This window comes from Aegilops tauschii, chromosome 3 (assembly GCF_002575655.3).
Source record: "Aegilops tauschii subsp. strangulata cultivar AL8/78 chromosome 3, Aet v6.0, whole genome shotgun sequence".
In the NCBI taxonomy this organism is placed as follows: Eukaryota; Viridiplantae; Streptophyta; class Magnoliopsida; order Poales; family Poaceae; genus Aegilops; species Aegilops tauschii.
The window spans coordinates 37,380,725-37,405,430 of NC_053037.3; the positions used below are offsets into that span (position 1 = coordinate 37,380,725).

At 45.6% G+C, this 24,706-nt stretch overlaps 2 protein-coding genes and 1 non-coding gene across 3 annotated transcripts; 1 reads left to right on the forward strand and 2 right to left on the reverse strand.

The window, feature by feature from the left end:
- Nucleotides 1–16,506: 16,506 nt before the first annotated feature.
- TRNAH-GUG (transfer RNA histidin (anticodon GUG)) lies at nucleotides 16,507–16,578 on the forward strand. The gene has a single exon. It is a non-coding gene; the product is annotated as a tRNA-His (tRNA).
- Nucleotides 16,579–17,764: 1,186 nt separating this feature from the next.
- On the reverse strand, nucleotides 17,765–18,660 carry LOC109738682 (metallothionein-like protein type 2). Its single transcript, XM_020297774.4, has 2 exons — nucleotides 18,570–18,660; nucleotides 17,765–18,262 (listed from the first exon to the last, which is right to left on the reverse strand). The coding sequence occupies exons 1-2, from the start codon at nucleotides 18,632–18,634 to the stop codon at nucleotides 18,085–18,087; spliced, it is 243 nt and encodes an 80-aa protein (XP_020153363.3). The 5' UTR covers nucleotides 18,635–18,660; the 3' UTR covers nucleotides 17,765–18,084.
- A 3,706-nt stretch (nucleotides 18,661–22,366) lies between these two features.
- LOC109738681 (uncharacterized) lies at nucleotides 22,367–24,403 on the reverse strand. The gene is made up of 4 exons (XM_040402136.3): nucleotides 24,334–24,403; nucleotides 24,206–24,242; nucleotides 23,828–23,942; nucleotides 22,367–23,603 (listed from the first exon to the last, which is right to left on the reverse strand). Exons 1-4 carry the CDS (start codon nucleotides 24,394–24,396, stop codon nucleotides 23,402–23,404), a joined length of 417 nt encoding a protein of 138 aa, XP_040258070.2. The 5' UTR covers nucleotides 24,397–24,403; the 3' UTR covers nucleotides 22,367–23,401.
- Nucleotides 24,404–24,706: the final 303 nt, after the last annotated feature.

Consider the following 24,706-nt stretch of genomic DNA (forward strand, 5'->3'; position numbering starts at 1 on the left):
GAGGGGTCGGGGGATTTAATATGCATCCGCACAGCCGGGCCCTTGGGCAGAGAGGCACAGTCCACCGCTACAAACTTGCCCAGCATGCGGGACAAGCCCCGGCGGACACCCTCGTCGCGGGCAGGAGCGGGGAGCCCACGAATATGCACCCAGACCGTGGACAGGGTGGCCACGGCGAGAGGGTCCACCAAGGGGACCGAGATGCGGACTGAGAGCTGGTTGAGGGCGAGCGTGAGTCTAGCACTCTGGGTGCCATACCGAAGGCTGACGGGGTCGGGGAAGATCACAGTGAACTCCCGGTCGGAGATCGGGGAGACCTCCCAATCCCAGTCCAGCTTGAACAGGTGGCGAAGCTCGTCAGAGATGATGGCTGGGGACGCCGTCTTGCCGTCCAAGACCGAGATGAGAGCGGACATGGGCGGAGCGGCCCGGGTCGTGGGGAGGTCCATCTGGAAGAAGCCCAGATCGTCAAGCGCGTAAGCAAACAGCCCAAGCGCCCCAATGGGCTGGTGGTCGGGGCAGAGCACGGCGGGATGATCAGTCCTCGAGCAGCGGAAGCAGGCCAGGGGCTGAGTACAGTCGACCTGGCAGTGCCCGGCCACCCCGCAGTTGAAGCACGTAGCAGCCGACACAGCAGGCGGGGGGCGGCCGGAACGGGCGGGTGGGTGACTGAGGAGGCCGGACCACCCAGCTGAGATTGCGCTCCGCGCTTCTTCTTCTTCTTCTTAGCGAACACTCCACGACCATTGCGGTTGTTGCCATTGTTGGGGCCGGCCGGAGGGAACTGGGCCTGGCGGCGGGGAGGGTCGTAGCGCCGGGGCGGGGAGGCCTCAGAACGACCAGACCGGGGTGGCGACTGGGATCGACGGGGAGACGGACGATCCCGATCCCGGCCGCGGCCACGCCAAGAAGAGGGGGAGCGCTCCCGGGGGCGGGCCGTGCGCCAGTCAGAACCCTCGGACGGCGCTGGGTCCTTGCCGCGCACCAAAGCCTCCCGAGGCTCGGCCTCCCGACGCGAGCCATCCGGCGACGGCTGAGGGGCCACATCGCGGCCCGGCGCACGGCGCTTTGGGCGCGGCTCGCCGTCACCGGCATCGCGGGCCATGAGGGGCTGGCAGATGGGGGCGAGGGACGGAGCACGAGAGGCGGTCGGCGGGGAGAGCGATGCGGGGGAGGGCGCGAGGGAGAGGTGGGGTGGCGGCAAGGGGGATGTGGGACGGGGCTGGGATGGGGAGCCAGCGTCCTGCGAGAACCCTAAGGAGGGGAGCTGGGTTGGGCCGGGGGAGGGGAGAGACCCGCTCGGCCCAGCTTGGGCCGGCCAACCAAGGAAGGCCAGGGAGAGGGAAGGAGCCCCCTCCCCCAACGTGGCCGGCCCACAAGGCCCACGTCGGCCCAGCCCACCACACGGGGGCGCGTGGGGGGAGGGAAGGGTTTCCACCCACGACCGCAGCGCCGCCGGCGCCGACGGAGAGCACGGCACGGCCGGGACCGGCCGGAAAGCGCGGAATTTTGGGCCCCCACGCACTGCAGCGGCCGGAGCCGAGCAAGGAGGGGCCAATTCCAGCCGTGGGGACCGACGAGCGTCGGCAGAACGCCGCCACGAGAGCGCCGCCATCCCGAGATCGGCCCGTCCGGCCACCCCCCAGTTCAAGGACCGGGCCCCACGACCCCGACGACTAGCACCGCTGCCAGCGCCAGGGGGAGGTGGGGAAGGTGGTGCAGATGGGCGGGAGCCGCCGCGCTGCAAAGGACGGGGAGGGGGAGCAGGGAGGGAATCGACGGGGGGGCAGCGATGAGGGGGCCGGGAGAGGGGATCGCATCACCGGCCGGGGCAGCAGCTGGGAGAGAAGCGGCGACAGCCTCAGCCAGCCGGTCACCGAAACGCCGGGGAGGGAGGCAAGCGCCTGCCGCCGCCGCGGCAGCATCCGCGAGATCCTCCTCCGCAGCCACGTCCGCCCACCGCAGGCCGTCCGCGCGAGGGGCGGGAGAGGACGGGGGTGAGGGTGGGGAGGGCCGGGGCGTCGCCGCCGGAGGAGCCGGGGGGACAGGGGCGGGAAGCAAGCCGCCGGCGAGGGACGCGAGGACGGGGGCGGCGCAATCGCCAGAGGCGAGACGCGCAAGGTCGCCCATTTCCTCCCCCCCCCACCACCAGCGGTTACCATGGTTCTCCTCTATCAGCGGGTCTTTCTTGGAGTTTCCCTCCACCAACGCCAGCTCGCAGAAATTGGGCATGTACGAGGCGTCCTTGAGATTGTGCCACGCCGCGTCGAGGCGGCCCGCACGGAGGTCGCTGAGCCCGCTGACAACCGATCTGTTCATGACCATGTACTGGTCGAGGCACTGCTGAAGGCTGCCCATGAGCCTCGTGAGGACGACCAGCATTGACGTGACGTTGGCGGCGGTGAGGTTGGCCGCGGCGGCGGCGAGCCCGCGCGTGTCGGTGGCCGATGTGGCCGCTGGGTCGGCGGAGAGCGTGCGCACGCAGAAGCGGTAGGGGGTGAACCAGGTGGTGTTGGTCAGCGCCGCGCACGTCAACTTGATGAGGTAGGAGGATGCGCCGCCGGCCGCAGCGCCAGGCACACTAGCCGCCGCCAGGAGGAGGAGAGGAAGGGACGTGTGCCGCTGGATCGCCGCCATGGCTTCACTGGTTTACTTGGCTGGCCGAGTTGCTGTGCGCCGCCCATACTTATGCATGCCATGCATAGGACGAGGGAGCGGTTAGTTGAGTGAAGTCCGGGATTTTCACTACCGGAAAACGGGCCTACCCCGACGGCCAAACCTATGCCTACGGCTGCCGTCGGCCTAGTTGGAGCTATGCCGACAGCCCATTCCTGGCCGTCGGCGTAGCCTGGCCGTCGGGTTACACCGATCTACGCCGACGGCAGCCGTCGGCACAGAACGGCCGTCGACCTAGATGCAGAGATGCCGACAGCAGCCGTCGGCATAAACCAGCCGTCGGTATACCTGTGGGTCCGGCGACCCCGCCCGTGACAAGCGGCTAACGCCGTCAAACCTATGCCGACGGTCGGGGCGGGCGGCCGTCGGCATATCTCCGCATGCCACGTCACCGGTCCGCGCCGTAGGTATGCCGACGGCATAGGTGCCACGTCACCGATCCGCGGCACGGCGCCCACCAAAACCCTGCCGTCTCTATGCCGACGGCATTGCCGTCGGCATAGCTATTTTTTTTACATGCGTTTTTTCATATGTTTTATGCTTTTTTTACCTATGTTTTTATGCTTTTTTAAATATGTTTTTATGCTTTTTTATGTATTATATGAATATATAGAGAAAAGTATGTTTTTGGTCCCTCAAGTTCCCACAAAGTATAGACATGATCCCTCAAAAAATTTTGGTATACATTTGGTCCCTCAAGTCTCAAAACCGGATAAGCTTGGTCCAACCAGATTTTGAGCATGTTGACCGGGTTTGACCGCCACAAAACCGCCCGATGAATAGTAAATTTGAAAAAAAACTTCAAAAAAATGACAAATTTTTTGCAAGAGCCCGTCCGATCTCATTTCAGGACAAAATTTTTGTCGCAATTGGACCCCAAAAAGTTTCAATAATTTTTTGGACCCCAAAAAGTTTCATAATTTTTTTATTTTGTTTTGATTTTTTTCGAATTTACTATTCATCAGGCAGATATTTTTGTTTTCTTTTTGCCACGAGCTCCTCGCGTGCCGAAAGAGCCTGAAATTTTGTTCGCATCTTGCGCATGTAAGCATATTCGACCCCAAAAAAATTCAGATTTTTTTGAAGTTTTTTTTTCGAATTTACTGTTCATCGGACGGTTTTGTGGCGGTCAAAACTGGTCAATATACTCAAAATCTGGTTTAGGACCAAACTTATTCGCTTTTGAGAGTTGAGGGACCAAATGTATACCAGAAAATCTTGAGGGACCAAGCCTATACTTTGTGGAAACTTGAGGGACCAAAAACATACTTTTCTCGAATATATATGTAGTTTGTCATTTTTTCCATAGATTATGAATATATATATAGTTTTTTTTCGAGCACATTAATAATGTGCCGTCATGTTCTTTTGAATATAGGACCTTATATTTTATTAAAGTCAAAAACAGCTATGCGACAGAAGTTTAGTGGCGGTTGCACACGCCCGGCACCCGTCTCCGGAGTGTGACCCCCTCACGTCGGCGGTGTGCCCCCCTCACGGACGGCGCCGCCGCCAGCATCTGGAGGGCGGAAACAGCCGCATCGGGTCTATACGGAGGGGACGTTGCTCCCAAGTGTTTCTATGGGATGACCTACCACAACCGGGTGGTGTTGTGGAATGTCCGAAGAGGCGGCACGCATCTCCGGGGCGTGGCCCCCCTAACGGACGGCGCAGCCGCCGGCACCTGGAGGGGGGAAACGAACGCATCGGGTCTACACGGAGAGGATGTAGCTGTCGGTTTGGCCCGGATGTTGCTCCCAGGTGTCCCTCTGAGCTGACCTGACACAACCGAGTGGAGAGGTCCACTGGTCAAAGCCCGTCCGTGGAAAGTCAAAGGGCTAGATCCCGGATGTAGCTGTCGACATAGGGGCCAAGCCATCGGCATACCTCTGCCACGTGGCATTCCGTGAATCGTTAGCTCTTTTGACAGCGCCGTCCGTTGCCGTCAGGCGAAAAACACTGCCGACGGCTAAACTATGCCGACGGCTGACGCCCGGCCGTCGGCATAGGCCCCTATGCCGACGGCTATACTACGCCGACGGTCTGACAAGACTACGCTGACGTGATCTACGCCGACGGGGCTATGCCGACGGCAGCCGTAGGCATAGACCTATGCCGACGGCAAAGGACCTATGCCGACGGCAAAGGACCTATGCCGACGGCCCTGGGCTATAGGCATAGGGCGCGAGTCCGGTAGTATTTTGTGTGGCGCCCCGTCGTTTCTTCTCTTCTCTGCGGCACAGCCCCTCCTACCTTAGGTTCCTTAGCTAAGATAGCCACGATCTGTGATCTTGGCCGTGTAGCAGATCACAAGCAGTCCGCATGCATGCATGCAGTGCTAGCTGCCGACTTTGTTGGACACAGATGCGCTTACAAGCAGGGCCCGCCCATGTAAAATCACATTAACACAGTTTTTTTTGCGGGGTAATCACATCAACACAGCTAAATGCTGACCACGTGACACATGTGGTAAGCAATCCAAACAATTCAAAAACAATTTAAAAAAAACAGCTAAATGCTGGATTAGACGTAGCTGCAATGGATTACGCAAATATGCGTTGTTATGTGCAACAAACCTGTAGAACATGTGTTCTGTGCAGGGAATGTATTCGATAGACTAGTGCTTGTGGTACTACGTGCACCGGATGCCCTTAACGCATTTTAAAGTGCTCGAATTTTTTTAAAATCAAGTTAGCACATTCACACAACATCGGTCTATGTTCTGGCAAAATTTCAAATCAAAATTCGAAATATTGCTCGCGGTACAAAAATAACAAATTTGATATAGAATACTAATACATATAAGTTGGGCTTTAGATTTGGTTCATTATCACATTTATGTCAAATTTGTCATTTTTTATCTCGTGTAATGTTTCGAATTTGACATGAAATGTTGTGTCAATGTGCTAGATTTTATTCACATTTTTCTCGTTATGTGCAAAAGCAACACCAATAATTGATAGTTTGTGCAATTTTCTCGCTTTTGAAAGAACAGGACATGGTTTGCCAGCAGTTCGTGCAACAACAACTTCTGACGCCTCGGTTCGGAGAGCACCTATACAACGCTTGTAGCGTCGTTCCTTTATCTGGGGCTCACGTGCCCCCACTCCTGGGCCGGCCATGAACTGTTTCCTCGCTTGGGTTTTTTTTTCTCCTGAGTTTTTTTCAGTTGACTGGTTGACCGGCGACCCATGGACTGTTGGCAATCATAAATAAAAAATTGAAAATTTCTAAAGATTCCAGATTTTTGAAAAGTTTACGAAAATGAAAAAAGTTTGCAAACTTCGAAAATATGTTTGTGAAATTTGGAAAAAGTTCATAATATGTTGGGAAAAAATTGATGAAAATTGAAATTTTTCAAAAAAAATTGAAGTATTTTCTGAAATTGATAAAAAGTTTATGATTTGAAAAAAAATAATTGGAAAAAAGTCCACAAATTTAAAAAATATTTAAAAGTATTTTAAAAACAAAAATAAAAGGGAAAAATAAAACGAGGATACAAAAATAGAAATGGGAAATGGAAGTACCAAATAGAGAAGAAGACCCGGTCCAAAAAACCGAAATAAAAAATAAAAAGCCAGTTGGGAATCTTCTTGCAGCTTACTGAAACCTGCTGAGAAATTTCCCGGAGCTTCCCAAAACCAGGACAAGTCCCCGCTCGGTGCCTAAGAAGGGCCGGCCCATTCTGCGAGCGATCGATTTAGGCGTGGGTGCCAGTTCACAGAAAAGCCTGTAACTAGCATAATTGCCAAATAGGAAGGCCTCAGTTTATTCAAGCTTCATCTTGTTGTTCTGCCCCAGCCGTCTGCTGCCTTTTCTTTTGGATAAATATCATCACTAGTCAATCCCGTGGATTCTGAGTATGACAACCTGCTTATATCAAATGCTTAATTCCTTGCCTGCCCAAGCATTAACACTCTTAAGGATCATTGGATCAAGAACATAACTTGACTCAAATTTAGCATCTTTTACAGTGAGCATTTATAGGACCAAGGGTGAAAATAGAAAGAGGCGTCCGGCATATGAACATTTAGGATGAACATGATTTTGTTTTTGCAGGATCAAAATGTATATATCGTAAAAATCAGTTCTTGAAGTATGTAAGCCTTAGCCGTTAACCCATAAAAATGTAGCCTTGAAGGTGTTTGTCTAAGAAATTAGGAACTGGTCGCAGAAGGAAAATGCAACAAGGCATATCACATATTATTACCAATGGTGCACATTGGCACTCGATTAGACAGTACGCACGTGTTCACTAGCAAGCAACGGGAAACCAGGGAGAAACTGAGCAGATAGTAGGCCTGGTATTAAACAGCGGCATTCAGCTATTTACCTACATTTGTCAGTGATGATATTCCAGGATTTTGGGCATCAACTGTCGAGGTACCAAAAATGGTCTGACAGACTGGAGCACCTGCAGCGAGTTTGACAGTTAGCAATTGCAGTAGGTAAACCAAGACTAATGAATTGGAAAGAACATCAAGCCCAACAGGGATTGCATTTATAAACTACTCCCTCCGTCCCATAATATAAGAGCGTTTTTGACACTAGTGTAGTGTCAAAAACGTTCTTATATTATGGGACAGAGGAAGTATCAGGCATATATAACATCCACTTAATGTAAAGCAGCCAAATATTTTTTGCACGGAGAACATAAGGGGAAGATATTTCCATCTGGATCGTCTGAGATACACTGAGAGGATATTTCAAAATGGGGCTAAAATTCTTTTCTCCGAGGATGCCAAGGCGAGTAATTTATCCTTTCTTCTATTCAATTTCCAAACAGATAACTGGTAAATATGTTAAAAATTATGCATGGAGTAGTATTCAGTTCAGAAGAACTCTGCTGGGAGAGACAACAGAACAGCGTGAACCATTGAGAGATCTTGTTGATGCAGTGAGTCTCGGTGAAGAGAAAAACAGAGTGCGTTGGGCAAATGGGAACCAAAAAATCAGTGTTAGATCTTTATACCTTCAACTGAAAGCGAGGCCTTGGTGAACTACATATTCATGTGGAATCTTATAATTCCCCTCAAAACCAAGATATTCTTGTGGCTGATGCTTAATTAGAGATAGCATTTTAACGCTTCAGCAAAAGAAAAAACTTGAGGATGGAGTTCCGATGCGAATAAAAAACTTGAGGGAGGAGTACTGATGCTCGAATACATGGATGGGCACCTGTGGTTGGGACATTTGCAAGTTGCACTTATATCTTCCTGTGCGTTTTGGAGATGTTTTGCTTGGGCACGATCCTTGGTCTAAGCTGGTTCCTATAATAACTAGATTTGAGCAGCGGGACTCCTTTTCTGTTGGCTTTCTTATTTGGCTACTGATGTTATGTAGGAACTTTGCTGGCGGTTCCTCTAGTAGAAATCGACCACTATTTTCATTTGTTATACTCCCTCCGATCCATAATAAATGTCACAGTTTTGAACTAAGGTCAACCTTAGTTCAAAACTGTGATACTCATTTTGGATCGGAGGGAGTAATATTTATATACTACGTACATATAGGGGCAGGGGAAACTTCAGTAGTGGATAGTACATTGAGACTTGGTGAAGAAAAACAGTTCTGATTTTTACCTTCCTCCTTATCACTTGGTTGAAGTGCATAGCTAAGATTGCATCCTCTATGTACGCCAGCCTGAAAAAGTCCCATCTGGAAGATCACACAATCTCACCAGTGCAAACAGAACAGTGATCAGACCCAGCTACCACTGTTTGTTAGGATGATCTCCACCGTGTGGGCCTAACGGCCCACCGGGCCCTTAGATCTGCGCCCTGATCGGGGGCGCTCAACCCACTATGGTTGACAGGCCCCTATCACCTGCACTAGATATAAAGAGGTGGGGTCGGCGGCTCGCAATACAAGGTTCGTCGCCACGCCGTACACCCCACCTACATCCCCTACCGATCAAGGGTTAGTGCAGTGCTGACGGGAAGCACCGCCACTACTACTCTCTGCCATCACCGGCCACCGTCGCCATGGCCGGCACCGGGACCTCCTCAAGCCACAAGGAGAAGTAAGAACTACCGGAATATCTAGCCTAACCGATCCCGACGGATCTAACAATGGTATCAGACCATGTAAGGCTAAGATTTTCGGTACAAAGAAGATACAGAGAAAGAAAGATCCCTCCCTCCCCCCAAGAAACCTAGACAGGGCAAAGAAAAATTCCTCAACAGAGAAAGTAGCGCCGCCGTCATGGCCGCGCCGTTCCTCTCGATCCGGATGGGCATCGGCATGCCGAGTCATTCAGAAGAAGAACGCGGGCAGTGGGGGCACCACGCCTTCACCACTGCCAAAAGAACAGACCCCATCAGGGCAAAGGGGCACCGCGGCCAAACCGCTCGACGGCGGCGCGCTCACCACACGGGGAACGCGCAACCGGCGAGGGGGATGGCAACGGCGCCACTGCAGGACTGCTCTGCCATCGCCGCGGGCAGGGGGAGCACAGAAGGGCGGACCACGCGTCTCACTCCCTCTCTGTTACAGAAAGGAAAAGAGGGAAGGGAAAGAGCTCGCGCGGCGCGGTGGCACGACGTTGTTGCTGCCGGCTGCTGGAACCCCATCCCGCTGCGCCGAGCAGGGGAGCAGAAAAGGGCTCCACCGCGTCTCTCTCTGTTGAAGGATGCGTGGGTGGAGGAAGAAAGAAGGGGGAAAGGGAAGAAGAGGTGGCGCTCGCCGGCGAAACGGCTGGACCGCTGGAGGAGCTCCACCGCCGCGGGAGAGAGAGCGAAGAAGGAGAAAGAAAGCGCGGCGCGACGCGGTGGACGTTGCCGTCGCCGGCGCCCTGGCGCGGCGTGGTGGCGCTCGACGCTGTCGCCGGCGGCCGGGGGCGAAGCTCTCTTCTCCGCCGTCGCACGGGACAGAGAAGAAAAGAGATGGAGGAAAAACAGAAATGGCTAGGGTTTCGGTCGGGAGGATCGATCGAGGAATTTTGATCCAGCGAATCGCACGGATGGCCGTCGGATTTCCATGGATGGTCCAGATCAAATCCCTAGCGCAGCACTGGGCCGTTTGGGCCGAAAGTGGTGGCGGACCAGGCCGAGGCCAGGCTGGTTTGCGAGGCGCGACGCACCGAGCAGGCCATGGGCCGGCTGGCTTCCGCTGCGGGGGGCGCGCGCTACGCTGTGCGGCTGCTATTTTTTTGTTTTTTCAGAAAATAGAAAAGTTTCTGAAAAATAAATAGAAAGTTTTCTGAAAACTTACTGTTGTTAACAAAAAAAAACAATATACAGTTTCAATTCTTTTTTCTATTCCGATTTATCCAACGAAAAATTTGTTTAGAAAATAGAAAAATAAAAGAAATGACTCTGAAAAGTAAAAAAAAGGTTCATGAATTTTTTATTCATGTTTATCCGCTGCAAATAAAAATAAAAGTGTTCTTTTAAAAGTGAATAGAACTATAATAAAAGATTAAATTGTTGCTTCTCTAATGCAATTTTTTGAACCAACCGGTTAAAATTGCTTAGAGAGTAAAAGAGTACAGAATTATTTCTGAATAGAATATTGTAAAGTTTCCGCTGCAAAGAAAAAGTTTTATCCTCCAACTAAATTGAAACCAAAGGGAAAATTTAATTGGGAGAACTATTCTTAGCAATGTTTTTTCCCTGTGGGTGAAATCAGAATCAGATAGTTTCCGCTATGATAAAAGAAAGATATTGTTTTAAAGTTAGAATATGTATTGTTATTTTCTGACCAACGTTGATGATAACAGTACTATAATTCTTTGAGTATTATGTTCAAAGATTAAATCTCTGATAAATTTTGTATCAAAGTGATCAATTTTCAGAGAACAGATAAAGATAAGAAATGCTCTTGAGCTAGAGAAATGTATATTTCTTGTTCCCACTGCAATAAAGTTGATGATGATGATTATTTCTTAGCAAAGTTGTTTAATAGAAATACTATCATCACATTGTTTATGAGTTATATGCATTATTTCTACTTCCGCCCAACGGTGAAATGGAATTAATGTAGAAGAATGAGTTTTATTCTAATTCTACCACAATGGTGATTTAGAGTATAAAAAAGAAGTTTTACAAAAGTTTAATGTGCATATTTTTTAACCAGACCAACGTAGGGTTATTTTTATGCTCATTATTGTTGATTATTGGCTAAGTTTTCTCAGACTAAAAGTTTTCCATGCTTTTCATTCGTGAAAGTGAATGGCTGGGTACTTGTGACCCGAAAGATGACCAAGAAAGGTCATAACGTGAGAGAGTATGTTCTCTCTAAAGAATGGCTTCAAAAGAAAAGAGATAGATTATTGAGAGTCTTGGTTGACGAATGTCTTTCATGTACTCTCTATGAAGAAGGTTTTTCAGTCAACATGATTTGAAATGAAACAAGCAACATGCGTGTTTAATTTGACCAACGTCAGATCAAGCATGTGTGTCAAAGAGCATTCGGATTTATTTCTGAATTTGATGATTGAATATGCAGTCAAAAGAGCCAATTATGGCATTTATGTCCCTTACAGGGAATTACCCGCATAGCGGGAAAAGATGATTATGATAAAACCCGCATGGCGGGAAAAGTCTGGGAAAATACTTGCGTAACTGGGTAAAGTTGACATAGTATTATGTCAAAAAAATCATGTATGGCAAGAGAAATGTAGGCAAAGGACTTATCCTGTATGACAGGAGAAAGATATGATGACTCATGTGCGTTTAATGTGTCCCACTCTGGGAGAAAAGTATGGAGTAGCTATTATGCTTTCCTAGTATCGACCGTACACCTTATGTGTAACGGTCATTAAGCACTCAATAAATCCAAAGAGAATAAAAGTTACAAACGAACCTAAAGATAAGAATGATATGCAAGTGTGACTTGCAAAAGTACTAATGATAAAGAACTATTTTGAGTTTCTGAACTGGAATGAGGAATAAGGAAAAAGTACTCCCATACCGTTAACAGATAACTTCATTACATATGAAGTAATCAGATACATGAAGTAGATACTCAAAGTTTCCTCAATTCACAAGAGTTGTGAATGGTTTTTCGAAATTGTGGCAGAAAAGTTCTTGCCACATTTCGAGGGGGAGAAAGAAATATGAGATATCCATCAATGAAGAATGTGATCATCTGGGGGAGTACGACGATCATAATAATACCCCTAAAGAAAAGAAATAGCTGTATTCCTGGATCTTTTATAGTTCCGAAAGCAGACTAAGGAATACTAAGACGGTGCTTAAAGTGCCATAAAGAAGAAAGTTTTAACAGAATAAACCCAAATAATAAAGTTTAAAGATACGCCATTTTTAGTGAAGATGGAGTAATCTGGGGGAGCATGTTGTATGACCTATACAACACCTGATGTTAGCTCTATAAAGGATGAATGAGTACACATGGATCTTGTGACACAGGTCCCTGTAAAACCTATTGCCTCTTGGAAATAAAAGACTATAGAATTAATTTGCCTCTTGGCAATCACAGAGCAACAACAGCCCCATATGAAAGAAGTGCCAGTACCTGAGACACAGATGGTCTCAAGGAACGAGAAAATCAGATACTTCTGATTACTATAAAGTCTATGTTAGTGAAATTCAAATCGAGGTTGATCCCACCTCATTTAAAGCGCTCAATCGAGCTTAGAGAAGTGTCTGTTTGTCCAAATGATAAGAGACTATGTGAGATGAAATAAAATTGGTGAATCCCGACAATGTTTGGGACTCATAAGTAATTTCCAATGGAGCATAAACAGTAGGCTGTAAAAGGTCTACAAGGTCAATGTGACTCCAAAGGAAATATGTAAAGGTGTAAAGCGCGACTTGAATCGAAAGATTTTATGCAAAGAGAATGAACAAATTACAATGAGTGTTAGTGGCACATCATGACCGACATCATGATCTGAGTTACATCAGATGAATGTATAGAACAAGGAATACTGCTTCAAGAAGTTTTTTATGGACTAGAGCAAGTCTCTAGACAGTTGCATTTAAAGTTTAAAGAATCAGATGATATTTTGGGTTAAAGAAAATGGAAGGACAATTGTATTCATGCAAAGTTATAGAATGGGAAATTCATTTCCCAATCCTGTGCATGTGGATGACGTCCTACTTGCTAGTGGTGATGTCAATCTACTTCAGGAGGAGAAAAGAAGTTCTTGTCCTCAAAATTCAAAATTGCATTTCTCAGAATGTCTCTCGTTATAAATATCGAGATTCACCAAGAAAAGAATAAAATGGGGTATTAGGAATGTCGCATGGACATGCTAACGAAGGTCTCTAAAGTAAGCATGCGAGAAAACCTACGCCTGTTCTTATAGTCAAGGGTAATTGAACTGGAAACTATGGTGTTCCAAAAGTTGATGAGAAAAGATTGAAAATGGATATGGTACCATATGCTTCAGCTGTTGGAAGCTCAATATATTATCCTGACACAATTCACGTATCCGGGTTGTTTTGGCAATGTCCAGTCCATATATAGATCACTGGAATGGAGTCAAAGATATCGGCCTCATGCTGAAAGAAATAAGTGCTCTCAAAAGATTGTGAGTACCAAGACAGGACTTGTGAAATGTATAGCGAAATCCACAATTGTCGCTAACTTTCATACTTGGAGGTTTTTGTGTGGAAAAGCTCCAAAGAATGAAATTATCATCAATGTGATGCAAAGATATAAAGTATAGTATGATATGAGGCTGAGGGACAGGCAAAATCGTTATGGAAATCTGTACCCGGAGTTGATAATGGTTGACAGCAGCGATAACCATTTAAGTAATTCACTCCTATGACAACGAGTCAAGTGTGGTGCCAAACACATTGACACAAAGTTGTACGTTGTTAAGGAGAAAAGTCCGGAATTATGTTGAAATGCTTGGAGCATAAAAGCAACAAACAAGTTTTTGCAGATCTGCTTATTAAAGGCTTACCGCCCAGTGTGTTTGGAGAACACACAGTCGACATGGGATTTATGGTATAGTCTAAAATTTCCGGACAATAAAAGGGCCCAAGGTTTAAGAATTTATTTCAAAACTGAGAGGTACGTTGTGGCTGTCTGATTCTATCGGCAATTGAGCTGTGACGATGAAACATGTTCTATGTATTGATCTGTTATGAAACGAGTAAAGTAAAAGTATAAGGTCAAAAGTAAAAGTTGAGATCAAGGGGGAGAATGTTAGGATGATCTCCACCGTGTGGGCCCACCGGCCCACCGGGCCCTTAGATCTGCGCCCTGATCGGGGGCGCTCAACCCACTATGGTAGACGGGCCCCTGTCACCTGCACTAGATATAAAGAGGTGGGGTTGGCGGCTCGCAATACAAGGTTCGTCGCCACGCCGTACACCCCACCTACATCCCCTACCGATCTAGGGTTAGTGCAGTGCTGACGGGAAGCATCGCCACTACTACTCTCTGCCATCACCGGCCACCGTCGCCATGGCCGGCACCGGGACCTCCTTGAGCCACAAGGAGAAGGTAAGAACTACCGGAATATCTAGCCTAACCGATCCCGACGGATCTAACACTGTTTTCTCCAGCAACTTATGAGCTGCACGCATAATAGGAAAATGGAATTAGGTACTCAAGCAACCAGGACCAATGTTAAAAGCTCACTCAAGCTTAATCCTTTCTTTCCCTCGATGGCCTACTCTGTTTGTTTTCACACAACATGCTAGTCCCACAGATTTCAGCCAACCTTCAGATGCACATAGATTGTCAACTGCTGAAGATGAAGTGGTAGAAAACAAAAAATGTAATTCATACGAAGGGAGTAACAGCTTATGCACATTTCACACATATCAATTTTCTTACTTATTAGTATTTTTTGAAGTAAGGAGTACTTTGTAAGAGCAAACACATGGCATTGGAACTTAGAGTGATATTTTACAACAACCATCTCACACTTCAAACTCGCTCAACTTAGATCTCTAGTACATTCAGAGCGAGGTGTTACGCTAAGCTTTGCAATAGTAAATGTGTGAAATGTATGAGCAACTGCAAGCATGCCTATGTTAATTTTTAATGGAATTTTTGTGATGATGCTGGAACAAAATAGTGAATAACATATTATTTTATATAAAGACATGAATGCTGCTAAAGTCCTTGGGGAAAATTGAGACATAGGGGGGAAATGGGGGCATAGGGTAGATCAATTAGCACATATTTCAGACACACCAAAACGACTTGGTAAATTTGGCATCAACACACACAATAATCCCTGGATTCTGAAATGGTTTCTACACAAGCATAGTTTCATACAACTATGTAACAGTCAAAGCTTCTTGATTAGAATTTCATACGCATCGACAAAAAAGCTAGTAGGCTCATAGTGGAACCAATCCGTAGATATTGCATTTCAAACAAACTCATACATATTACGGCTCATGAGGATGCAATCATCTAGGACCATAATAAGTATCAGCTCACTGATCAACAGACTTCATAAGAAAGGCACCTTGTTCAACATAGCCCTCTAGTGTTGGAAAGAAGGCATGCGGAACAAGATATTGTTTGAGTTGAAATTGGCGACCAACTTGTCATCCATGTCAACTTGAAGTAGCCACTCAGCAAGTTTGACCAGCACGATCAAGTCACCATCCCCAGGCACGACCACCACATCCCGGTATTCATCATCATCAAGACTTTCACACTGCACCCTAACCTCTGTAACTGGCAATTTAATGTGGCACTTGAGGGTCCAGACTTCGTTTTCATAGTCCTACAACACCCAGATGTCAACTGTCATCTCTCCACGATTACAGCTGAACATTCCTAGCATGGCATCCATCTCAAACAGGCCAACCCGATCAATCAAGCGATGAACAGCCGGAGCGCGCATCTGCCGGAACGACTCGGCTGTGGTGTCGAACACCATTATCATTATCATGTTGCTTTCGCTCCCATGCTGCATTGGTCTCCGTGTCCAATGCAAGCAACCACGCAATAGCACAGATAAGTTGCTCAGTCCGAGTTGCTTGGCATCCCATATTCGATGTGCCTCGGCCGCTGGCTAGAGACCAATGATAAGACATAGTATCCAGGCAGTCTGGTGCGGATACCGGGACTGGAAGAAGAGTAGAAGAGTAGTCTGTAGTGGCCTGTAGACGAATGATTATACATTCCCAAAAGCCTGAAGTATGAAGGCAGCCGGAGGCGGGCAGACTGACGAGACGCCGGGTTGCACACGGCGTAGATCCTGGAGCTGGTCGTCGGCGCAGTGGTCGAAGTGGATGATATCTAAGCAGTTGGCACGGTCGGGGCAGCCGTCGTCGTCGTCGCTGCTGGGGAACTCGTCTTGGCCGCGGACTCTGGTCTCGCCGTACAGGAGAGGGAGGGCGGGCTGGCGGGCGTGGTGGGCCTGGAGGAAGTCGTGGGTGGACGTGGCGCGGCGCCACACGCGGTGGACGGCGCGGCAGCGGAGGAGGGATTTCGGGTCGAGGCGGACGAGGATCTCCCAGGCGGTGATCTCGTCTGGAAGGCCCGGGAGGAGTGGCGTCGCTCCTGCTGTTGCGGCCTCCGCCATGGTCGTCGCCGGCGGCGGCCGGCGGAGGGGAGGGGCATGGGCAGACACAGCAGAAATGGACGTATGGGATAGACTAGATCATCCGGGCTGGCTTTGTAATTTGCGGGCTGGGTTTAGCGCCCAGAAGGAGATCGCTGTTGACATTTTTTTTTTGTTCTTGAGAGAAGATTGTTGTTGACTCATAGTTTCGACCAAACAACCTATAGTTTGAAAAAGATTCACGGTGCGTGCCAGCCGACTGATTTCTCAGTCGGTTCGCAAGTTTGCGATTTTGCTTCAGCTGATGCCTGTGCACGGGCCGTGGTACGTACACCCCTTGATGAGGATATATAACAATACATTGCAAAATTTACCACAAAGTGGCTGTAGTTTAGTGGTGAGAATTCCACGTTGTGGCCGTGGAGACCTGGGCTCGAATCCCAGCAGCCACATATTATCATTTTGTTAATTTCTCTAACCCTTTCTATTATCATTTTGCTAATATTCTCTTAACCTTTTATATGCAATATATCCGCTGCTGTGCCGAAATAATGGCACGAATCAGTGACTTCAAATAGAATACAATAACCAACTAGTTTTTGCACAGGCATGTCTCTATTGTCAATGACATTTTATAACGAATCTGAAGTACTACGAGGGAGTAGCTCCAAACACAATATCATTATGTTGTTTGGACATAATTTACTTCCCTCAACTCTTTCTTCTTGTGTTAACCTTTTCCTTAAGAAATTTCCCAAGTGTGAAAATGATCCAAGGAAACAAACTGCAGTGTACAAAATAGACCCTCATAACTTACCAGTCCAGGTGTCAAAACGATATATTACAAAGAGTTTAAACTAGCTCCAGGCAAAGCAGCATGAGACTGAAGTAGCTTGGTTGAAACTAGCGCCAGTCTGCAACTTGAAATGGTTGGTATTGAATCAGCACCATCCAGGCCATCCTTTTTGCGTAAGACATAGTAGAATTCTTCTCTTTTTTTTCTACCAAAAGATCAAGGACATATATTAAGTATCACAAGCTTTGATGATCAACATGTAGTTGGATTGTAGCCCAGCGATCAAACCTCACTCGCAGGTGCTCATAAGGGTAACTATGTGCGTGCGTGCGTGCTTTAGAGGTGAGTGTATTTATATGTTTGTGAGCGTCTGCAACTGTATTGTGGTTTCAAAAAAGCATCAAAATTCCTTATAAGCACACACTTACAGGAAAAACAAAATTATATTTAGAGCAAAGCTTGATTGCTGCCTCTGGGCCTCTGCCTCGGCGAAGTAAACTTGTTTAAACCCAGTTCCAGTTGATTGGATCTAAATACACATTTTTTCATCATCTACAGTATGTAGTACTTCCTCCGTCCTAAAATAAGTGTCTTAACCTTAGTACTACAACTTTATACCGAGGAAGTAGCAAACAATTGATTAGATTGTTATTTATCATGTCCATTAATATGGGGATAAGTAGAGCAGATTGTTTTTTTTTTTGAGATTCTAATTAGAGCAAATTAACGCATAAGCATCTACTCCTAGTACAAGTAAAAGGGGAAAGTTGATTTGAGATTCTAATTTGCACTTGTACAGAAGAACAAACAGAAAATATCAAGAGCTGGCACCACACATAGAGTGATACAGATACAAATACATAGACAGAAACTCCAAACTATTGTTGTCTACATATATGTAGATAAGACGAGGAAGGCACATCAGGACGGGAACTAGAACAGTAGGAAAAGGCGCATCACAACACAAGACGACGCCTTACACACCACACGGTACAGGCCACAAGGGGCACACATAAGCCATTAACTAGCACGGTACGATCGATCTCGTCTTATTCTCGGTGGCAATTAAAAAGGAAACACACACGCACACACCATGCATAACAACAACTAGTGCTCCTTCATCAGGTCCGTCCATGCCGTCTCCTTGCCCTGATTTGATGGATCACTTGCAGGTGCACGGGTTGCAGGTGCAGTTGGGGCCGCACTTGCACCCTCCGTTCTCGGCCCCGGTCTCGGCGGCGGCCTCGAAGGACGGGGTGCCCTTGGAGGGGGCGACGCCCATGATGAGGGTCTGGGAGGTGGTGTTCACCCCCTCGTCCATCTCAGGGTACATCTTGCACCTGCATGCATACATCGATCCGTGTCAGAAACCATCATCAATCACAAGAAGTATCATCGATCCTTGTATATCTCTCTGAGAAATCGATAAACAGACAGACAGCGTGCATGGCCCCATCTCAAAGGGGGCGATAAACAGATCATCCCCCTCTCGTGCTTGAGGAGCAGAGGGGGTCGATGGACACGCATGGCCTCGTCTCTTAGGCAGCGGGACAAGATGGATCGAGGAGAAACGAAAGAAAAGATTGAGAAAGAAGGCGCGAAGATGGGAGAGATCGAACGCAGAGAAATCAGGAGGTGATGGTTTACCCTCCGCAGCCGTTGCCGCACTTGCAGCCAGATCCGCACCCGCAGTTGCCTCCGCAGCACGACATGGTTGGTGTGGTGATGATCGAATCTCCCTCGAGTTTATCCGCTCTGCTCTGTGTCTCTGCCTTGATCTGATCTGATCTGCACTTGCTCTGCTTTGGAAGGGAAGGTTGGTGCGCAGTCCCGTGATTTATAGAGCGGGGAGGGAGGCTATCCACCGTCCACGTCTCGGGGCTCGTGGGGGCCATGGGCTGGACGCCACTGCTGAGGTGCCCGTCGATTTCTGGCGTGTGCCCTTGTGGCCCCTCGCTGCTGATTGAACCAACGCACGCACGCACGAACGGTGGCCGCCCGTCCGTCCGTCCATCTCCATGGACGGCGGACGCGGACAAAATGCGCTACCGGCCTGCATGCATCCGCGCTCCACGTCCGCCGTCGATAATTCTACCCGAACCTGCCAAGTGTGGCGTACGCCCGATTAATTATAGCCGAAGCATCCAGATCATGCTAGCTACTCACCCGCTGGACCCGAGTGTGGTTTTCCAGATCAATCCGTGATAACGTTTGGCTGAGAAATTGCTTGCTTTTTCTATACGGGAGATAGATCACTACATCCCATTTTCATATCATTCTACTTTTAACTAGATTAGTTAATTGTCCGTGCGTTGTAGGGTAGACATACAACATCAATCTTCTCGGACATATGACTTACAATCCCATCATATTCTATTTTTTTCTTGCAATAAATCATTTGATTTGAGTATAAGTAGGTCAAGGCAAGGAAATTTTTGATTTAGTCGAGGTTTTGATATGATATTATTTGATTTGAGTGTAAGTAGGGAAGGCATGAAAAGTTTTGATTTAGTTGAGATTTGATACGGTTCGATCAAGTTGATGCGGGATGTGCTTTCTAAAAGTACCGATTTAATTTAGATTATTCTAAATTACTCTATTTATATTGGTTTTTATTTTGATCAACAAACCCAAGGGGCCATGCGAGGAAAAACTGGGGAAGAAGATGAAACAAACCCACAAACTCCTCTTTTTTGCGGGGAAAGGAGATCTTCGTTACTTAGGGTTGTACATCATTCTTACAAAGAGTAACAATATCATCAGTGCCTCCTCCTAGCCACACTGCATTGCATGGAGTGCACCGCCTATAGACAGCAAGGGCATGGCCAACTTTATTCTGAGTACAACTAATCTTAGTAACAAAGATCTCCCTCTCATCCTTCATCATATCTATCTCTCTAACTAGCACCATATATCTCGAACGAACGACCAGGTAACGTAACTCCTCTTTAGTGGCAAAGATAATCCATTTGCGTTTCAATGCGTATATTATTTTTAGTACATTAGGTCATGATTTACATGCTCAGCCATAATAATCGTGTAAGTAAATGTTTACCAAATAAAATCATGTACATGACTTACCTACCAGGAAAAATTCTAAGATTTATTTGGTAAATATTTTTTTGACTTACCAAAGAAAACAAAATTTTATTTGATAAGTCAATAAAGGACAGTTAATGCGGTTTTCAGGGAAAACCACTAGAAAAAATAGAGATACAAAAGGAGGAAAAAAAATCAAAACAGGAGTTGCTTCCGTTGCCTCCCCTCCTCACTCGATTTTTTTCCTCCCCGCGACCCCCTCCCTCCTTGGTTTTCTGTTCATATTTTCGTACTCTCAACCAATGTTGCACCAAACTAAAACCAACATAAATAGAAGAACTTGGAACAATCTAAACCAAATCCGTACTTTTTCAAAATCACGTCCTGCATTATCTCAATCAAATCAAATCAAATCTTCCTAAGATCACAACCAAATCAATACTTTAAAATCAATATCCTACATTAACTCAATCAAATCAAAACAAATCTTTTCAAAATCACAACTAGATCGAAACTTTCGTTTTCTTCACCTACTGATACAAATCAAAACAAATCTTACCAAAGCCTCAACTAAATGGAAACTTTCCTTGCATTCCCTATTCGTACTCAAATCAAATTAAATCCTATTAAAATCTAGAATATAATGTGTATAAGGCATATGTCAGATATAATTAATGTTAACCACTAGAATATGTATGCGTCCGTTGCAACGTACAGGCAATTAGCTAGTGTATGTAGTTACATAGTATCCTTACAATTTACTAAGCTCCCTAGGAACAAAGGCTTAGCTTAGCGGTAAGGTTCCTTGTGGTGGAACTAGCCCACCCGGCTGGTTCAAGTCCTAGACTTGACATGGATGCTTGCATATTTGTTGGAATTTTTTTAAGGATTTTTGACGTAATTCTTTCAATGGTATGGCATGCCCGTCAACTACAAGGTGTAGCAGCGACTTCGTCAATCTCAAGATCTATCGTCTCGGTCTCTTGGAGATGCTCAAGGGGTAGAGATTTCGTGCATGTGTTCATAGAGATGAGTGTGCATGTGTATTGTGATCATCTGTGTCGGTGTATGTACTGTGTTTTCTAAAAAAACGAACAGAAGCTTATGAGAGATCCAGTGTTTTTTTCTTGATGTGGACCCCGTCTGTAAGAGTCTTGTCAGTCACGGGTCTCACATGACAATATCGGAACCAACATTCTTGCTTTGGTCAAAATTTAATCCACTACATGTTGCCTCCCCGCCATTTGGTTGTATAGGGAAGGAGCAAAAGAAGGTTGGTGTGTTCAAGGTGCCGATGTATTTGGTAATATGTGTGTCGTTTGCGTCGTTTGCTTTGGTTTGGTGGGCTACAAAGGAGCTGACGTAAACATCATTGGCCGCCACCAAGATGAAAATGTGTAATAATACTATAGTCGCACACCGGATAAATCCACCTTCCTTTCAACACAAATACTGTCAACAAGTCAAGACTGTACCAACAAAGGAAAACATCACCTCGTCCATCATAATTAAGTCCAACCTAACACAGATGAAATCAAACTGAAACAACAACCATAATAATCGAGTTTGAGAGCTCTTGGCATGCGTGTAGTAACATGCAGGATACGTAGAAAGTAAACATGTACTATACTACATCGCGACCCTTGTAACGATATGTCCGAATTGCATTGACGAGCTTTTTCCTTGTTCAAAGCTTCAAGCGATTTTTGGTCGATTTTTTTATTAAAATTCTTTAAAAATATATTCAAGAATTTAGTTTTTTGTGAATTTCAAAAGATGTTCATCAATTTTAAAAAGAGCGTACAAATTTAGACAGTAATCGTTAATTTAAAAATTGTTCACTAATATTGAAAATAGTCACGAATTTTAAAAAATAACATGAGTTTTAAATATCTTCACAAAAACATTAAAGTTGTCATGAAATTTTCAAAATGTTTGCAAATTTGAAAAAAAAAGTGAAAATTATTAACGAATATGAAAAAATATTTATGAATTTAGAAAAAAAAAATCAGAAAATGAGTGGAATATTGGGGTATCATTGCTCTTGTGCTTATCCGAGCCTTTGTTGGTGGTGGACCAGCCAACCAATCAGTCGAATCAAAATTGATGGACCAGTAGATAGAAATATTCAAGAATTTATATTTTTTGTAAATTCAAAAAAGTTCAACAATTTTTTAAAACGCTCACCAATTTAGAAAATAATCCTAAATTTGAAATTTATTCAGTAGTACGGAAAAATACGCATGAATTTTTAAAAATATTCATAAGTTTTAAAAATCTTCACAATTTTTTAAATGGTCATGAATTTTTCAAAAAGTTTGTCGGTTTAAAAAAAGGTGCGAATTTAAAATTTGTTCACGAATATGAGAAAATCTTCATGAGTTTTAGAAAAGTGTGCACAAATTGTTCAGGAAATGAGTGGAGAATCGGGGTATCATTGCGCTTGTGCTTATCCATGCGTTGGACCAGCCCCTGTACATGGTGGAGGAGCAGCCAACCAATCAGTCGAATCAAAATTGATGGACCAGAAGATGAATACGACCCGGACAGAATTTGCAATCCACTATATACGGTAGGCGTGGTTCGAGTCATGCATCTCAGCATCTGTATAACCATGTGAACTTCATTGTCTACCAATCGTTCGCCAATAGCTAGCTCGCTCACCACTTGTCACGCATGAAGCAAATATCTGGAGAAAGCTACACTCATGTATAGCCACTTAAGCTTTTCTCCTGACCCTTCTCTTTTCTTTCTTGGTATGAAACACAATCTGAATTTGACTTCCTTTCATTTTCCTCCCGTGACACACTGGTGATATAATTCTAAAGCACAAGGGTCTAGAAATACTTCGATTATGAATGGTTTGTCTCACAATACGCCGACCCATCTCTCAAACTAAAGCAGGGAACCGTTGAATCTTCATTCAGAACAGATTGGCACAGACTGGAAATAGCTAAAAAATGCTTACAAGTTCACATCAGAATCCAAGTAGAAAACAAAAGGAACCCTGTGTTTGATAATGAAAAGAAGTGGATTGATACAGAACCTAAGTATATAATAGACTGGTGGAGAAGAAAGCACTATTTTAAAATATGAATGAAAGAATTTGCAGAAGATAAATGCTACTCCCTCCGTCCCATAATATAAGATTGTTTCTCAAACTATGTAGTATGCAGTCAGAACTCAGAAATAGATATACTTCAGAATAATACTCCCTCTGTTTAGTTATCTAAACGCTCTTATATTTATTTACGGAGGGGAGTACAAAAGAAAGGGATATGCATATATCACATCTGGAGTCAGAAATGGTTATACTATCTATCTATCAAGAGTTCAAGACTCAAAACTTTTGACAACATGTACCCAGAAATAACAACTCTGAAAGCTAAGCTTGCTTCTGGTTGTAAGCTCATGTACAACAAACAATAGATGGAAGTAAATCACAGTTCATCATAGACGGGAGGAGCATTTGTTGGGGCAGCTCCATCTTGGGGCACTTTACCCAATATGTCTCCAGCTGATACTGAGCCCGATCTGATTGCATCAGCCAACTTCCTTTGCAGTGTCAACAGGCCAATACGCCTCGAGACAACAAACAGAACCGCCAAGGAGAATATGAGGAACCCAATAGTCAGGATGATCCTGGAAAGAGATATAATAGTTAGAAACCGGTACAACCCAACCCAGACAGTACTGTTGTTACACAAGTAGAAACTTGTCTTGCGTATGGAAACCAAATGCATATCGCAACTGGAGTAGGTATATGACTGGCTTAAAAGACATTTATCCCACTTCTTTTGTTTGACTGAAAGACCAGAATGAAGACTGCACGACCGACCACATCATAAACGATTGGTGCAACATACCTATCAAGAACATCTTGTCGTTGCATCGTGGAGAGCAAACCACGGGTGCACATCAGCAAAGAGCGGTGTCCTTGATATTCACCTTCAGCCTTTCGGAGAACACTTGTCGATTCATCTGCATTAAAAAAAAAAATTAGCTAGCAACTTGGCATCGATAGGTCTGGAAAATGTGTTAAATGGCAGAAAAAAGAGTAGTTCTTATTCATATGGAAAACATGAAGTACATGACTGCCATGGTTCCTTAGTAACAAATTAATAACCAACAGAAGTCTATAATCAAATAACTGCACATTTGTGAGGAAAGCTTGACCAGGATTAAATGTACAGAACCTTACAAGCGAGCATCCTATGCACAGGCTTAATCACAGGAAAACTTACCAAAAGTTGACAAGGTATTAGCACTTCTTTCCACTTCCTGTCAAACATATATAATAAATTACTTCTGAACTTACGACCAGGAAATCATTAGAATATCAGATATCAACTATACAAGCAGGAGTGCTAACCTGAACCATCAACTGCCGAGACCTACGGAGGCTCTCAGTAATACTTTCTGCAGCGGATGTCATCCCAGCCTTTGTCCTAAATCATCTAGCAGGTTCGTGTTCATTGTACAAACATAAATTATCGAATTATTAAATAATATATAAGGTGATTTTTTTAATTAATGTAGTGCAATTTAATTTTGAGGTCACATAAAAGAGTTACATCAGCACAACAATTTTTAATTTGTTGACCACATTTCATAGTTCAAGTAAGGGAAGTTATCATTATCCCTGTTCTCTCCATATCGGCGGTGAACATCACCATGCCTGTCACCCATAGGGACATAACCCTCCATCACTGCACACATCCACTGCCAATCTGCAAGCATCCCCA

What these genes read in the sequence shown, in the direction of transcription:
- LOC109738681 (XM_040402136.3), bottom strand. Translation starts at nt 24,396, where the DNA reads ATGACATCCGCTGCAGAAAGTATTACTGAGAGCCTCCGTAGGTCTCGG. An exon ending in CTCGGCAGTTGATGGTTCAG is followed by an intron (nt 24,243 to 24,333) that starts GTTAGCACTCCT and finishes TATGTTTGACAG; the next exon opens with GAAGTGGAAAGAAGTGCTAA. An exon ending in TAATACCTTGTCAACTTTTG is followed by an intron (nt 23,943 to 24,205) that starts GTAAGTTTTCCT and finishes TTTTTAATGCAG; the next exon opens with ATGAATCGACAAGTGTTCTC.
- LOC109738682 (XM_020297774.4), bottom strand. Translation starts at nt 18,634, where the DNA reads ATGTCGTGCTGCGGAGGCAACTGCGGGTGCGGATCTGGCTGCAAGTGC. An exon ending in TGCGGCAACGGCTGCGGAGG is followed by an intron (nt 18,263 to 18,569) that starts GTAAACCATCAC and finishes GTATGCATGCAG; the next exon opens with GTGCAAGATGTACCCTGAGA.